This window comes from Carcharodon carcharias, chromosome 15 (genome assembly GCF_017639515.1).
Source record: "Carcharodon carcharias isolate sCarCar2 chromosome 15, sCarCar2.pri, whole genome shotgun sequence".
NCBI lineage: Eukaryota > Metazoa > Chordata > Chondrichthyes > Lamniformes > Lamnidae > Carcharodon > Carcharodon carcharias.
This window is the reverse complement of record NC_054481.1, coordinates 130,762,448-130,777,376: the sequence shown is the minus strand read 5'-3', so window position 1 is coordinate 130,777,376 and position 14,929 is coordinate 130,762,448. Positions and strand designations below refer to the sequence as shown.

Here is a 14,929-nt window from a genome sequence, read left to right as displayed (position 1 = left end):
CACAAGTTCACAGAAGGTAGACTGTGGGAGGCCAGCCAGGAGTGTGCTGGGTCTTATTTCTTTTGAAGTGTAAAATGGTTCTTTCTGGAGCTAATCTGAATGTACAAAACAACCTTTAATTCTCCAAAACTGATACATTTATTAAAATTTCATTAAAAATGTGAAATGCTTTGAAAGAAGCAAAGAAAATGCCAACTGGTTAGACACCTGAATCACATGTCCTGGTCCCAGTTCTGTTACATCTATAATTACATCAAAAGCATCTTGCATTTATATGGTGCTTCTAGCATAGAGAAAAAAACAGACACCCATGTTTCACAAAGGTGTAATCAAAACAAATTGCTGATGACTTAAATGGAAATTGTTGCCAACTCACTACCACTTGATTTACACTATTGCACAGTTTAGATCTATCCCATTAGGATAGATAATCAAAATTTGGTCAAAGAAATGAGCCTTAAGAAGGATCTTAAAAGAGGGACTTGGAGCGATCGAGGAATTTAAGGAGGGATTTCCAGAGCATGAGGCTTCAGTATGTGACTAGCTAACAATGTTGGGGCAGATGGAGGGGGAATGCAGAGGAAACCACAGATAGAGGAACACAGAGTTGGGGTTGGGAGGTTATTGGGCTAGAGAAAGGCACAGAGACAGGGAAAGGCAATGTTCTTGTACATATACTAAAAATGAGAATCTTACCTAACCTCATGTTTATTTAGCAGCAATTAGATTTTTTGCCCTTAAGGGAACACCGATTAACCTTCACAGGATATTTGTGGAGCATGGTGTAGCACTCCTGTCCTTAGAAAAGAATGTACCTTCCACTAGTATAAATATAGGTAACAATATAATTGTGTGTGCATGGCCTCCAATGACATTGTTTACAGTGGAGCACAAGATACACAGGAGGAAGTATTGGACACTGTCCTGTCGGTTTCATAGGTACATCGAGGGTCAATTCCGGGAACTAATCTGTGGCTGAAAGATGTTCGAGCCAATATTGGGGTGGGCTATTTTTCAAAAATCTCCATAAAGGTACAACAGGTACCAGTGGTTTACCCAAATTGTACGAATGAGGCCTAAGCTCAATTTTGACCTGTTTTGGCGTGCATGTTTGGTGCTGAAAATGGGCCTGAAGGAATTTTGATTTCATTGTGTTATAGCGGTGGGGGCACTGCCAACAGAGTGTGACGGGTAAGTATTGCTGGAAGAAGTGCATCTTACAGGCAAGATAAATACACATATATCTGAGAGCCCTTTCCTCAACTTTACCGCTGTTTAAGGGTAGATCAGTGAGGCCGGATCCCTGGATGCTATCATTTTGTTTATTGGCTGAAACTATTAAACTTCACCTTTTCCTTTATAGTAATAAAGGGCAGCTCTCTGCTCATTTCTCCACACCTCGTGGGCTTGCACTTTCTTCGTCAGTTGTTTGTAAGAGCCACCCAATGGGCAATGAGCAATACGACTAGGAAAAAAATACATGAGGTGGTTTCCCCTTGCCTTCCTCATGCGTGCTTAATGGAAACACAAGCCCTCTCCATGAAGGATCCTTCGCCCGTAACCAGCCGTTGTCCCTCAAGGTTCAAGCTCTTCCACCATCACCACCAAAAATTCACTGGTTCCGTTGTTGGCCATGGTTCGTAACCCTGAGCATGGGACACTCACCTGGGCCCGGGGTGACTTACAAAAGGGCAGGGACAACAACCCCCCCACCACCCCCTCCCCCAAATGACCCTGCTACCCTTTCCTTTAACCTTTGAATAATGAACAATTAATCTGGGGCTGAAATGACTGGTGTAGAGATCAGATGCTAAATGTAGCCACATGGTGAAGATAATATGAGCCATTCATTCCCCTGTAAGGAGGCAGTGGTAATGCTTGAAAATCCAGTATTAAGTTCCGAAGACAAAGCACATTTTTGGCTCAACAGAACAGACTTAATCATTGTTACATTAAACCAGTAAACACAATGTGCTGCGGTTAGCATTGTTTGTTGGAATGCTAACTATTAAAAATATTTAATATGATAATATTCAGAGACAGTGCGTGGTGCATTGTGAAATCTCACTACACTGCTGCTGGCCAATGTTCTGTTCTTTGCTGAAATTAAATTATAAAAACATCTAAAAACTATATCTACCTAATAAGACATTGTTTAAAAAAAATCATTCTGGTGGGCAGGTTAATATATATTATCCTGGCTCTTTCCCAGCCAAAGTGTTTTAAAAGTGCCTTGTTAGGAGAGTCGTAGAGAAGGAAGGAAGGGATTAAAATAAAAAGGCAGACATTTAGGAGAGGAAAATAGGTCAATACACTATGGAAGGGTTAACAAGTGTTTTCAAACTGTAGAAGGCGAATTCATTTTGCAATAATCCGGGATTTGCTCCGCCTTCAGAAAAGGGAGTTATCAGAGAGTACTCCGGGTGTTAAACCAGGGGACCACCAACCCCAGTAAATTAAAGCGACATGGAAAAGTAACCGCAATGTGTTTATAACCTGATATGGATTTAAAGGATATATACATATTTAATGGAGCATGGGTAACATGGAACTCTAGAATGTTGGTCGAATTTACCTGTGAACATATTCAGCTGACCGCATCATAAAGCAGACACATTCAGCCCCTTCACCCTCTCACTGTGAAGCAGCAATACCCCACTGGAAAAAAGTTACAAGATCTCCAACACAACAGATCGAAAGAGAAGTAAATCTAATTTAAAAAGAAGGCAGCTGCTGGTCAAGCATCGATGACTACTTACCTTATAAACTTATTATGCTGCGCGGAGAGTAAAAGCAGAGATGTGAATGTTAGCGTGATAAATTCCATTTTATTTCCCCAAAGTTAGGGATTGTAGAGGCGCCCACTCGCTCAGAAGAAAACCTGTCCGCGCTGTAGAGCTGTCACTAAAGCGCTGAGGGGCTGCTGCTTTTTCATCTTGCAGGTGGTGTTCTTGCAGCCTGAGGTTCTCTTCCGAGCTGTCTACAAATCGTTAAGGGTAATAGTGTTATCACCAAACGCAATCAGGAGCCAGTTTTTCCTCTTCACTACACATCACTCTCTGCCCACATTCACAAACTGCGACCGTTTAAAGGGACAGCGCCAACTCCTTCCGCTCTCGGTGCAACATTTAAAGCTGTATTACCTCATATTTGAAAACCAGCAATCCCTATTTAAATACTGTGCTGCTGAAAAAGTGTGTGGCCCCATTGCACCAAGTATTTATTCCAATGCCACTGATTGTTTCATAAATCACCAACAATTCAGCTTTACTTGACCTTTTTTTCCCTACTTGACCATGTTATCTCCACTTGAAACTGTTGTCAATTTGGTAAACGTCAAAATTGCATTTCTTACATCAGAGTGCTATTTAGAGACAATATTAATGGAGCAAGATGTTTACAATCTTAATTTGGTCAGGTCCCAATGATGTGAGTGCACAAACAGACAAATAATGATCAGGAAAAGACCCACTAGTCCATCCAGTTTGTAATCACAGTCTGTCATGCCTTGCGCAGCACCAATGAGAGACTCCCCTGGCAACCCAAAAGCCTGTGACCTCCTGACAGAGACAAAAACCAGGTCAAAAAACCAAGGAGGGAAGAAAATGGAAACTACCTGTCCAAGCCCCTTGGACGATTACAATGGCTCCAGAAGGCCACTCTGACTCTGGGTAATGTCATGCAGTAGCTAATATTTGTACACAGTGATGACCTTTACCCCAGCAAGAAATGGGTTCATCTCCCACTTGAAGAAATTCAGTGCACGCTGCTCGGGCTGGCAGTGCGAGATCTTATCAGCTTTTGCACCTACATGGCGTATTATGGCAGTGAGCTATTATTGAGCATGTGTGGAGAGAGGAGAGAATCAGGGGTGGTTCTCCTTAAAGCACAGACGCTAAAAGGAAAGATGTATAAAGTTATGGGCTTCGATAAAGTACACAGAGAGAACCGTTTCCAGCGGCAGCTGGATCGCTAACCAGGTGGTACAGAGTTTGAGATAATTGACAAAAGACCCAGAAGCGAGATGAGGGGAATTTTTTATTCATCGAGTTGTTGGGATTTGGAATCCACTGCCTGAAAGAGTGGTGGAAGCACTAGATTCAATAATACCGTTCAAAAGGCAATTGGGTGATTATTTGAATAGGAAAACTTTGCAGGACTGGGGTGAAAGAGAAATAGAGTGGGGTTAATTGGATAGTTCCTTCAAGAAGCCAGCAGAGGCACAATGGGCCAAATGGCCTCCTTCTGCACTGTACGATTCAGTGATTCCTGTAATTGCAGGTCCCTGGCATTGATTGGAAAATCAGCCGAGGCTCTACTCTTGATCTCTGCTGGAAGTGCAGGTGCGAAACTTGAGTGAGGATGGGTTTAGGTTCTGGCTATGTTGATCTTTCAGAGAGCTGGCATTGGTGCAATGAGAACTGGACTCCTTCTGTGCTCTAACATTTATGAATGTCAAATATTCGTTTGCTTCTCTACTTCAAAATAAATTGCTTTGGATGAAAGCTGTTCTTGAGATATAACCACAGGTTTGGTTGCTACTTCTGCTTTTTGGCAGACATCCAGGCTCTCTGAAGTTGTTTAAGACATTTACACCTATGTTCAGTATCCATCCTGAAATACTACAGACTGAATGGTTGAATGATCCAAGGAGATACAATTTTTTTTATTTTTTAAAGGGGCATCACTGGTTAGGTCAGCATTTATTGCCCATCCCTAATTGCCTTTGAGAAGGTGGTTGTTGAAGGACGATGTATTTAATAGAGTCAGAGACTTGGGGGAGATGTAGTGTAAAGGTATTAATGGTAATATGTAAATACGCAGCCTGCATCATCAGTGATATAAGATAACATGACAATAGAGTATGCTGAGAGATAATTCTATGTGAAGCTTTGTGCTAAATCTTGTAATGTACATAGCAAAGATAAAGTTTACTAACAGCCTACCTCCAGCAGTATCTATCAACCCTGACTAAGGACAACCTTATGTAAGACCCAAAACAATGGTAACAGAGGGCGGAGTCACTTCCTTGAACCGCTGCTGTCCATGTGGTGTAGATATACCCACAGTACTGTAAGGAACGGAATGCCAGGATTTTGACCGAACAACAATGTGAGACTTGGAGGGGAACTTGCAGGTGGTGGTGTTCCCATGCATCAGCTGCCTTTGTCCTTCAAAGTGGCAGAGGAGCTTTGGTGAGTTGTAGCAGAGCATCTTGTAGACGGTGCACACTGTTGCCGCTGTGCGTCAGTGGTGGAGGGAACGAGTGTTTATGATGGGGGATGCAGTGCCTATCAAGTGGGTTGCTTTGTCCTGGACAGTGTCAAGCTTCTTGAGTGTTGTTGAAGCTGCACTCATCCAGACAAGTGAAGGGTTTTCCACCACACTCTTGAGTTGAGCCTTGTAGATGGTGGACAGGCTTTGGGGAGCTGGGAAGTGAGTTACTTCTCAGTTAGTTCTCAGCCTCTGGCCTGCTCTTGTAGCCAGAGTATTTATATGGCTAGTCCAGTTCAGTTTCTAGTCAATGGTAACCTCCAGGATGTTGATAGTGGGGGATTCAGATGTCAAAGGGAGATGGTTGGATTCTCTCTTGTTGGAGATAGTCATTGCCTGGCACTTGTGTAGGGTGAATGTTACTTGTCACTTATCAGCCCAAGCCTAAATGCTAACCAGGTCTTGCTGCATATGGACATGGACTGCTTTAGTATCTGAGGAGTCACGAATAGTGCTGAACATTGTGCAATCAACAGTGAACATCCCCACTTCTGACCTGATGATGGAAGGAGGGTCATTGTTGAAGTAGCTGAAGATGTTTGGGCCTAGAACACTACCCTGAGGAACTCCTGCAACGATGACCAGGGACTGAGATGAGTAACCGCCAATGACCACAACCATCTTCCTTTATGCTAGGATGACTCCAACCAGTGGAGAGTTTCCCCCCTGATTCCCACTGACTCCAGTTTTGCTAGGGCTCCTTGATGCCACACTCAGTCAAATGCTGCCTTGATGTCAAGGGCAGTCACTCTCACCTCACCTCTGGAGTTCAGTTCTTTTGTCCATGTTTGAACCAAGGCTGTAATGAGGTCAGGAGCTGAGTGGCCCTGGCGGACCCCAAACTGGGCATCAGAGAGTGAGTTATTGCTGAGTAAGTGTCGCTTGATAGCACTGTCAATGAACCTTCCATCACTTTGCTGATGATCAAAAGTGGGATGGGGTGGTAATTGGCCAGGTTGGATTTGTCCTGCTTTTTATGGACAGGACATACCTGAGCAATTTTCCACATTGCCGGGTAAATGCCAGTGTTGTAGTTTTAATGAAACAGCTTGGCTAGTGGTGCAGCTAGTTCTGGAGCACAAGCCTTCAGTACTATTGCCGTAATGTTGTCATGGCCCACAGCTTTGCAGAATCCAGTGCCTTTGGCGGTTTCTTGATATCACATCGAGTGAATCGAATTGGTTGAAGACTGGCATCTGTGAAGCTGGGGACCTTCGGAGGAGGCTGAGATGGATCATCCAACGCTTCTGGCTGAAGATGGCTGCAAATGCTTCAGCCTTATCCTTTGCACTGATGTGATGGGCTCCCCCATCATTGAGGATGGGGATATTTGTGGAGCCTCCTCCATTTAGTTGTTTAATTGTCCACCACCATTCACAATGGGATGTGGCAGGACTGCAGAGCTTAGATCTAATCTGTTAGTTGTGGAATCGCTTAGCTCTGTCTATCGCTTGCTGCTTATGCTATTTGGCATTCAAGTAGTCCTGTGTTGTAGCTTCACCAGGTTAACACCTCATTTTTAGGTATGCCTGGTGCTGCTCCTGGCATTCCCTCCTGCACTCTTCCAATAAACCCCAAATTTAAAGTAATGGTGAGGTGGGGGATATGGTGGGCCATGAGGTTACAGATTGTTGTTGAATACAATTCTGCTGCTGCTGATGGCCCACACGCCTTATGCTTGCCCAGTTTTGAGTTGCTAGATCTGTTCAAAATCTATCCCACTTAGCACGGTGGTAGTGTCACACAACACAATTGAGGGTATCCTTACTATGAAGACAGGGCTTTGTCTCCACAAGGATTGAGCAGTTGTCACTCCTAGGGATAGTATTATGGGCAGGTGCATGAGGACGAGGTCAATTAGGTTTTTTTCCCTCTTGTTGGTCCCTCACTACTGCCGCAGACCCAGTCTAGCAGCTATGTCCTTTAGGACTCGGCCAGCTCGGTCAGTAGTGGTGCTACCGAGCTACCCTTGGTGATGGGCATTGAAGTCCCCCACCCAGGGTACATTCTGTGCCCTTGCCACTCTCAGTGCTTCTTCCAAGTGATGTTCAATATGGATGAGTACTGGTTCATCAGCTAAGGGGTAGGTAGTATTCAGCAGGGGATTTCCTTGCCCATGTTTGAGCTCATGGCATGAAATGTCATGGGGTCCAGAGTCGATGTTGAGGACTCCCACGGCAACCTGCTCCCGACTGTATACCACTGTGCCACTACATCTGCTGGGTCTGTTCTGCTGGTGAGACAGGACTTATCCAGAAATGGTGATGGTGGTATCTCGGACATTGTCTGTAAGTTATGATTCTGTGAGTATAACTGTATCAGGCTATTATTTGACTAGTCTGTGAGAAACCCCCCCAATTTTGGCACAAGCCCCCAGATGTTAGTGAGGAGGACTTTGCAGGGTCAATGGGGCTGGGAGTGCCGCTGTTGTTTCTGGTACCTAGGTTGACGCCGGGAGGTCCATCCAGTTTCATTCCTTATTTGTTTTTCTGTAATGGTCTGATACAACTGAGTGTCTTGCTAGGCCATTTCAGAGTCAACCACATTGCTGTGGATCTGGAGTCACAGGTAGACCAGACCAGGTAAGGACAGAAGATTTCCTCCTGTAAAATTTGTGAACCAGATTTTTTTTTTACAACAATCAATGATGGCTTCATGGTCACCATTACTGAGATTAGCTTTTAATTCCAGATTTATTAATTGAAGTTAAATTCTGCCAGGTGCCATGCTGAGCACTGGCCTGGGTCTCTGGAATTCTAGTCCAGTGACAAATGTGCCTGCTCCTTTCTCTCCCTTTTATGCAAAGAGTTCTGTGAAACAAAGGAGGATTTAGATTATAACCAGAAGCTACATGTGAGTAGACAGCAAAGATTGTAACAACTAGTGAAAACCTACTCCAACCCCTTGAGTCATCTGGAGGGCACCCGCAGTGATCACTTCTATAAAAGTAAAAGATAAATTAAGAGTGGGTGGAAAGTTTTCACAAATGTGAGTATCATCTGGAAGAACAGATATGAAAAAATGGGGAAGAAACAAATATTTTTATATCAATATGTGTGGATTTTTCTTCAATCCAGCGATTTGTGTGAAAAGTGTGTGTACTGATGTCGGATAACAAAGAAACAGACTTGACTATAACAACTTCCATGGTCAGAATGGCCGCTGGCACACATCAATAAGATTGGTCCCTTCAGCTTGAAATTCACAAGTAAGGAAGTCATGCTTCAGTTACACAGTCCCTCGGTAAGACCAATCTGGAGCATCACGTTCCATCTCAGGCACTGCTTTTCAGCAAGGATCTACTGATTTGGAGAGGCTGGAGCACAAATTCACCGACAATACCAGGTCTTAAAGGGCTGAAGTATGAGGAGAGGTTGCATAAACATGGCTTCTACTTTCTTGAGTTTAGGTGGCTGAGGGATGATCTAGTTGATAAAGAAATTTGATAGGACCAATACGGAGAAATCTTATCCTCTGATGTGGGAATCAAGACAAGAGGCATAATCTCAAAATTAGAGGTAGGCTAGTTAGGAGTGAAATCAGGAAGCACTTTTTCACACAAAGGGACTGGAAATCTGGGATCCCTCCCCCAAAAGACTGGATGTTTCAAGATTAAGAGCGATAGATTTTGTTAGGTAAGATTATCAATTAATATGAATCAAAGGTGACTAAATGGAGTTAACATACAGATCTGATTGAATGACAGAACAAGCTTATGAGCTGAATGGTGTACTGCTGTTAACATGTCCCTAACGATGCTAGCATCCTTCTTGAAGCCACCCTTATAAGCATTCAGGCAAAATTCCTAAAAAAATCTTTGATGGACTAGACACTGTGTCCGTGTGGCTAAAAATCATCTCCCCTGCCAGATCCTATTCTTTCATCTCTCAAATGGCCAATATTCCAGGGAAGGACAAAGAAAATGCTTCAATGACACTCTGAAGCTCTCCTTGAATCATGGCAACATTGACATTAATGACCAGGAGGAGCTCCAGTTGTTCAAAATGGCAACAACTTGTCCATCAAGTTGCATCACACTTTGAGTCCCAACGTCTTAATGATGAGGCAGAGCAGCAGCACAGAAGGAAAGAAAAGAAAGCAAATCCTGCACTCGCCCTCCTCCATGTGTGAATCAAGAATTGGCCTGTTCTGTCGCACAAAGAGACCCATGGCAGAAACTCACAAACTTGAGTAGACATCATCCCCAAATCGAGAGACAGCTGACAATGAATTGATTTTTTTTATTTGTTCATGGGATGGCTAGGTCAGCATTTACTTATTTATCCCTATTATTATTTATTATCCCTAATTACCCTTGTTCAGAGGGCATTTTAAGAGTCAATCACATTGCTGTGGGTCTGGAGTCACATGTAGGCCAGACCAGGTAAGGACAGCAGATTTCCTTCCCTAAAGGACATTAGTGAACCAGATGGGCTTTTACAATAAGTGACAATTGTCCCATGGTTATCATCAGACTTTTAATTCCAGAAATTTATTAAATTCAAATTCCACCATCTGCCATGGTGGGATTCAAACCCAGGTCCCTGGGTCACCAGTCCAGTGACAATACCATTATGCCACCACCTCTACTTACATCTAACTCAGCTAGCAGAGAGGGAAAATGACACCTCCAACAATGTATCATGGCCTCACTACCACAACAGTAACAACTTATACATTGCCTTGAACATTAGGAACATCTCAAGACATTTCACAGAGATGTGAGAAAAAAGCAGTGAGAGGGAAGGATTGGAAAGAGTGACTAAAAACTTGAATAGAGGTGGTTTTTAAGGACAGTCTTAAAACAGAGAAGATTTGAGATCTTGGAGCCCAAGTAGCTGAAGACACTGCTGTCAAGGAGGCTAGAGTTGGAGCATTGGAGAGTTCAAGAAATTCAGGAAATTAGCAGAGAATACCTGGCACCTGTGGGGCTGTACCGCAAGAGGGCAGTGGCTGAGACAGGGTGAAATTAGAGGGAGTTTTTAAAAAAGGACTTATTAACCTATTCAGCTCATATTGTGGACACAGATTCGGACAGATTTTTATAATGATGGCATTAAGCAGTTTTTGAAGGGATTCAATTTTTTGATGAGATTTTCTTTTTAGTTACAAAAGCCACATCAGTTCAGGTACCTTCAGTATAGCCAATGTGATTGGGTAGGAAGATGAAAATCCAGATTATAAAAACAACATGATCAAGGGTTTCTTCAGGGAAAGAATTTCTTTCAGTGTTTCCTCATGATCCACATTAATAATATCTGTTGCTCAATTGGAAAATTGCAATAGTAAGTTTAACTTATTGGTAATAAGCTGTTTTCAAATGAATCATACTGCCTACCTAGCAAAGTAAATTTTGTCAATATTGAAAAAGTAAATGTGTTTCATTCTGCCCATGGATGCCTGCACTATTGTGTTGTATTTGCATCCATTCCATTCTCTGCTAAGAGTCACTTGCCTGCCAAATAGTAAGCAGTTTTCTACCCTAAAGCAAGATACAGTCACCTTCCTAATAGAATTAAAATTTATAAATAATTGAGTTTGATTATAACAAATTAGTATTACTTTTGAAATCTTACTAAAACCAATAATTGTCTTACTCCATTAGATTATGGTCTTTGACTGCATCTTAATTAGATAGTTTACGAAGCTCATTAAATAGGAGTGCACAGAACTTGAAGCTGTGTATCATTTCTTGGTGATGACCACGTGTGAATGCTGTGCTTCTAATTGCCCCCGTTATATTGCAGAACTGCTAGCAGCGTTCACACTTTGGGACAGATTTGGTGGCATCAGCCATAACAGACAAGAAAACTGCTGCTTGAGTATGCTCAGTGTTTGAGAGTTGAGATTGTGACCATCATATTTTGGTCACAGAACTTCCGACTCTTGAAAATTGCATCATGTTACTCAGGCAGCAGGATCCAGTGCTGCCCTCTGGGAATGCGATTTTCAAATCATGCCGGCACCCATTCCAGTCCCCAGTGGCAATTGAAAATCCAGCCCCACTTCTTATCATTGGAATTTGTAGTGATAACAGTGCTGTAGCCAAAGTGATGGATGCCTTTGGAAAAGCTCCTGTAATATATATAGGGAGCACGAGTATATTACAAGTAGATTTACAATGATTGATCAGATTGGCTCCAAATATTGATCACCTAAGTTAGAAAGTTTTGGAACAGGATTAAGAAGATTTTGAAAGGAGAATTTGACAGTGATTTTAGAGAACTATAAAGAGATATAAAAAAAGGTTGCAGCAATCTTCAGTTAAAGTATGGAAAAAATGTAATTAACAGTTTTGCCCAAGAGGTTAGGGTTTAGTTGATAAGAAAAATTGCTATTAATTCAGGCAGAAAAATGACTTCAATAAACGCAGAGGATTACTAAACTGAGTTAAACAGTTATTGATCTGCTACTTGGTTTAAACATACAAACAGATGAATTAGGAGCAGGATTAGGCCAATTGGCCCTTGAGCCTGTTCTGCCACTCAATAAGATCAAGGATGAACTGATTGTGCGGCCTCAATCTTGCCTAACCCTCCATAACCCTTGACTGCCTTGTTAGTCAAGCATCTATCTAACTCGGCCTTAAAAATACACAGTGACCCTGCCTATATCACTCTCTGGAGAACAGAGGTCCATAGGCTCATGACCCCCTGAGAGAAAAAAATTCTCCTCATCTCCGTCTTAAATGGGAAAGCCCTTATTTTTAAACTAGTCTAATCTGTCACAAGGGGAAGCATCCTCTCAGTACCACTCTGTCAAATTCCCTCAGGATCTTTTTTGTTTCAGTAAGATCACCTCTCATTCTTCTAAACTCCAATGGATACAGGCCCAAACTGCTCAGCCTTTCTAAATAAGATAACCTCCTCCATCCCAGGAATCAGTCGAGTGAACCTTCTCTGAACTGCTTCTAATGCTACTTCTTCCCTTGTCAAGCAAGGAGATCAAAACTGTGCACAGTTTTTAAAGTGTAATAATCTAAGTGTCAGGTAGCACTGGAAAACTGCCAGAATCTTAGAAATGCAAAATGTTGAGTTGAACCTTTCAAAGAATGCAATTATGTAATTCTGTTATACAGTACTAAGCTGAAATTAACTAATGCTGTTGGAATTCTGAAAGTCAGGGCTTTTCCTTATCGTTTGCATTCTTTGACATGTGCTAGGTATCAGTCACTTTTTCGGAACTGTACCACTGTAGGTCAGAACTCAATGATCTTTCTAACTGTAACATGATATACCTATAGTTGAATAAAACAGATATTAACATTATATTGAATTTGGCCTTGTCAAACCTACACACGTCTGGGAGTGAGCTAGAAGCTGAATGTTACTTTAGCTATATGGTGGATGACCAAGCTGTGACTGGACCCTTTGTAGGATGAATCAAGAGCCAGAGTAGGCAACACTGCCAGAACTCTGAACAAAATATAAATTCAAATCTAGTTTCTCCTACCTGCAAGTGACAAAGTGACAAATACAAATAACAAAGAGATTTTGCGAAAGGCCAGTGGAAAACTGAAACTCTCCTTAAAAGCTGCTGAAAATTTTGAAACTGAGACTGATAGATTTTTGTTAGGCAGAGGGTATTAATAGGTATGGGATAGAGGTCGGTAGTTAGAGTGGATATACAGATCAGCCTACATTTAATTGAATGGTAGTGGAACAGGCTCTAGAGGTTGAATGGCCTCCTTCTGTTTCTATGTTGCTACATATACATTTTCCAAACATTTGCGATGGCTAATGTTTGAGATGGTGATCCCAACCCATGTGAAAATTTGACAGTTTTTACATTTATAGGTTTTGAAGATTATTTTTTCCCGCCTGTCACAAAGACGGATCAGGAACAGTCCTTGCCGCTAGTGTCAGTGTCTCTGGGAGCACCGAATGAAAGCAATTCTTGAGATAAAATTGGTGTCCCTGGCAGAAGGTGTACCTGAACAATATGGACTCCAGCGGTTCAAGAAGGCAGCTCACCATTACCTTCTCAATTAGGGATGGGCAATAAATGTTGGCCTAGCCAGCGATGCCCACATCCCGTGAACAAATAATAAAAAAAGGGTGTGTCATCTCTTCTTCATTATTTTCACTAAAGCTAGGGTTCCATCAGCAACAGTTGTCTATGTTTATTGATTTATATTCCTTCATTATGATATTCCCCTCCCGGCAATTAAACTTTCCTGCAATATTACTATAATATTCACACAATTCCTAAGATTTTGTGTAAATCGATTTAATTCTCTATTGTATCCCAGGACTGAAGTGTGCTGATACATAACAATGGCTTAGTTTGCAACGTTGATTGTTATAATTAGTACCTGTTAATGATTATATGTTGCTAATGGTCTGCCCAAAAGGTGTGTGCTGATGTAACTATAATGGCAAAGTTATTTTATACTGAATTGCTTCAAATGTATCAGACTCTCTGTAGTTGTGATGGTGAGGCATGTAGGGCTGTAAAATCTGGGCCTCAATAGCAACGCAAAAAAATTAGACAGTATTACATTCATTAGACCTTCAAGGACAGCCGAAGAAAGTCCATAGAGCCAGTGCTGTAGTTTATCTCTGTCCTATTCAGATGGGTAACAGTCTCAGCCTGCCTGTACTTGAGATATGTGCCGCTACTATTTTGCTGCAGCTATATTGCTGTGCATCTCTCTGACTGGGTATGATGGAAAGAATATAAATCAATAAACATAGACGATTGCTGCTGATGGAACCCTAGCTTTAGTGAAAATAAAGAAGAGATGACACGCCCTTTTTTTATTATTTGTTCACGGGATGTGGGCATCGCTGGCTAGGCCAACATTTATTGCCCATCCCTAATTGAGAAGGTAATGGTGAGCTGCCTTCTTGAACCGCTGGAGTCCATGTTGTTCAGGTGCACCTTCTGCCAGGGACACCAATTTTATCTCAAGGATTGCTTTCATTCGGTGCTCCCAGAGACACTGACACCAGCGGCAAGGACTGTTCCTGATCCGTCTTTGTGATAGGCGGGAAAAAAATAATCTTCAAAACCTACAAATGTAAAATGGAGCAGCCTTGCAGCGCTGGAGGACAGGGTCTCATTGCTAGTGCGTGGTTTCTGTAAATTCGCACCCTCATGTGGCAAACCGAAGTCACAGTGTGTTTAACCCCTGGGCCTCATTAAGCAGCTGCCAGCCAGCGCCCGCCTGGAATGTGTGGAGGGGGAGCAGGAGGTAGCAGGTGGCATGTGGAAACTGGGAAAGCCAGGGGCCACCTAACAACACCCCGGTAAGTACACATGGCAGAGAAAGAGAAAGTCCAGGCCAGGGGAGGCCCAAACTTTCCTTCTGCGGCCTGATAAAGTAATCCTGCTCCTCCTGACCTCACAGGGGGAAGTAAAGAGAAATTTACCTGAAGAACCTCCCGAACTTCAGATTCTCTTCTCACTCAACTTTACCTGGTGAAAAGGCTGCTGCAGCCTCACCACTCTTACAGGAGGGAAAATCACAGCTTGGGCCCAGTGACTTCATTGCACTGCAATTTGCGTAGTTAAAGTAGGATCTCAGCAGCCTCAGGTGGATACCTTTGCTATTATCCAGGATAGAGTGGATTGGATTCGAAATTGGTGGGATCCACGCAAGACATCAGCCAGTAAAATCACCCGACTGATTGTAGCTGCTGGGGGAATTCGA

The 14,929-nt window shown here is 42.6% G+C and overlaps 1 protein-coding gene across 4 annotated transcripts in view; it reads right to left on the bottom strand.

Moving 5' to 3' along the window:
• The window catches only part of gabrd (gamma-aminobutyric acid type A receptor subunit delta), a 47,705-nt gene extending 44,602 nt beyond the window's left edge, over positions 1-3,103 (bottom strand). For 3 of the 4 annotated variants that reach the window (XM_041207386.1, XM_041207387.1, XM_041207388.1), the window contains exon 1: positions 2,760-3,103. In XM_041207386.1, the coding sequence (XP_041063320.1) occupies positions 2,760-2,827 (68 nt within the window). In that variant the 5' untranslated portion in view covers positions 2,828-3,103. The remainder of the gene's footprint in view (positions 1-2,759) is intronic. The other variant, XM_041207389.1, reaches the window with a different exon arrangement.
• Positions 3,104-14,929: the final 11,826 nt, after the last annotated feature.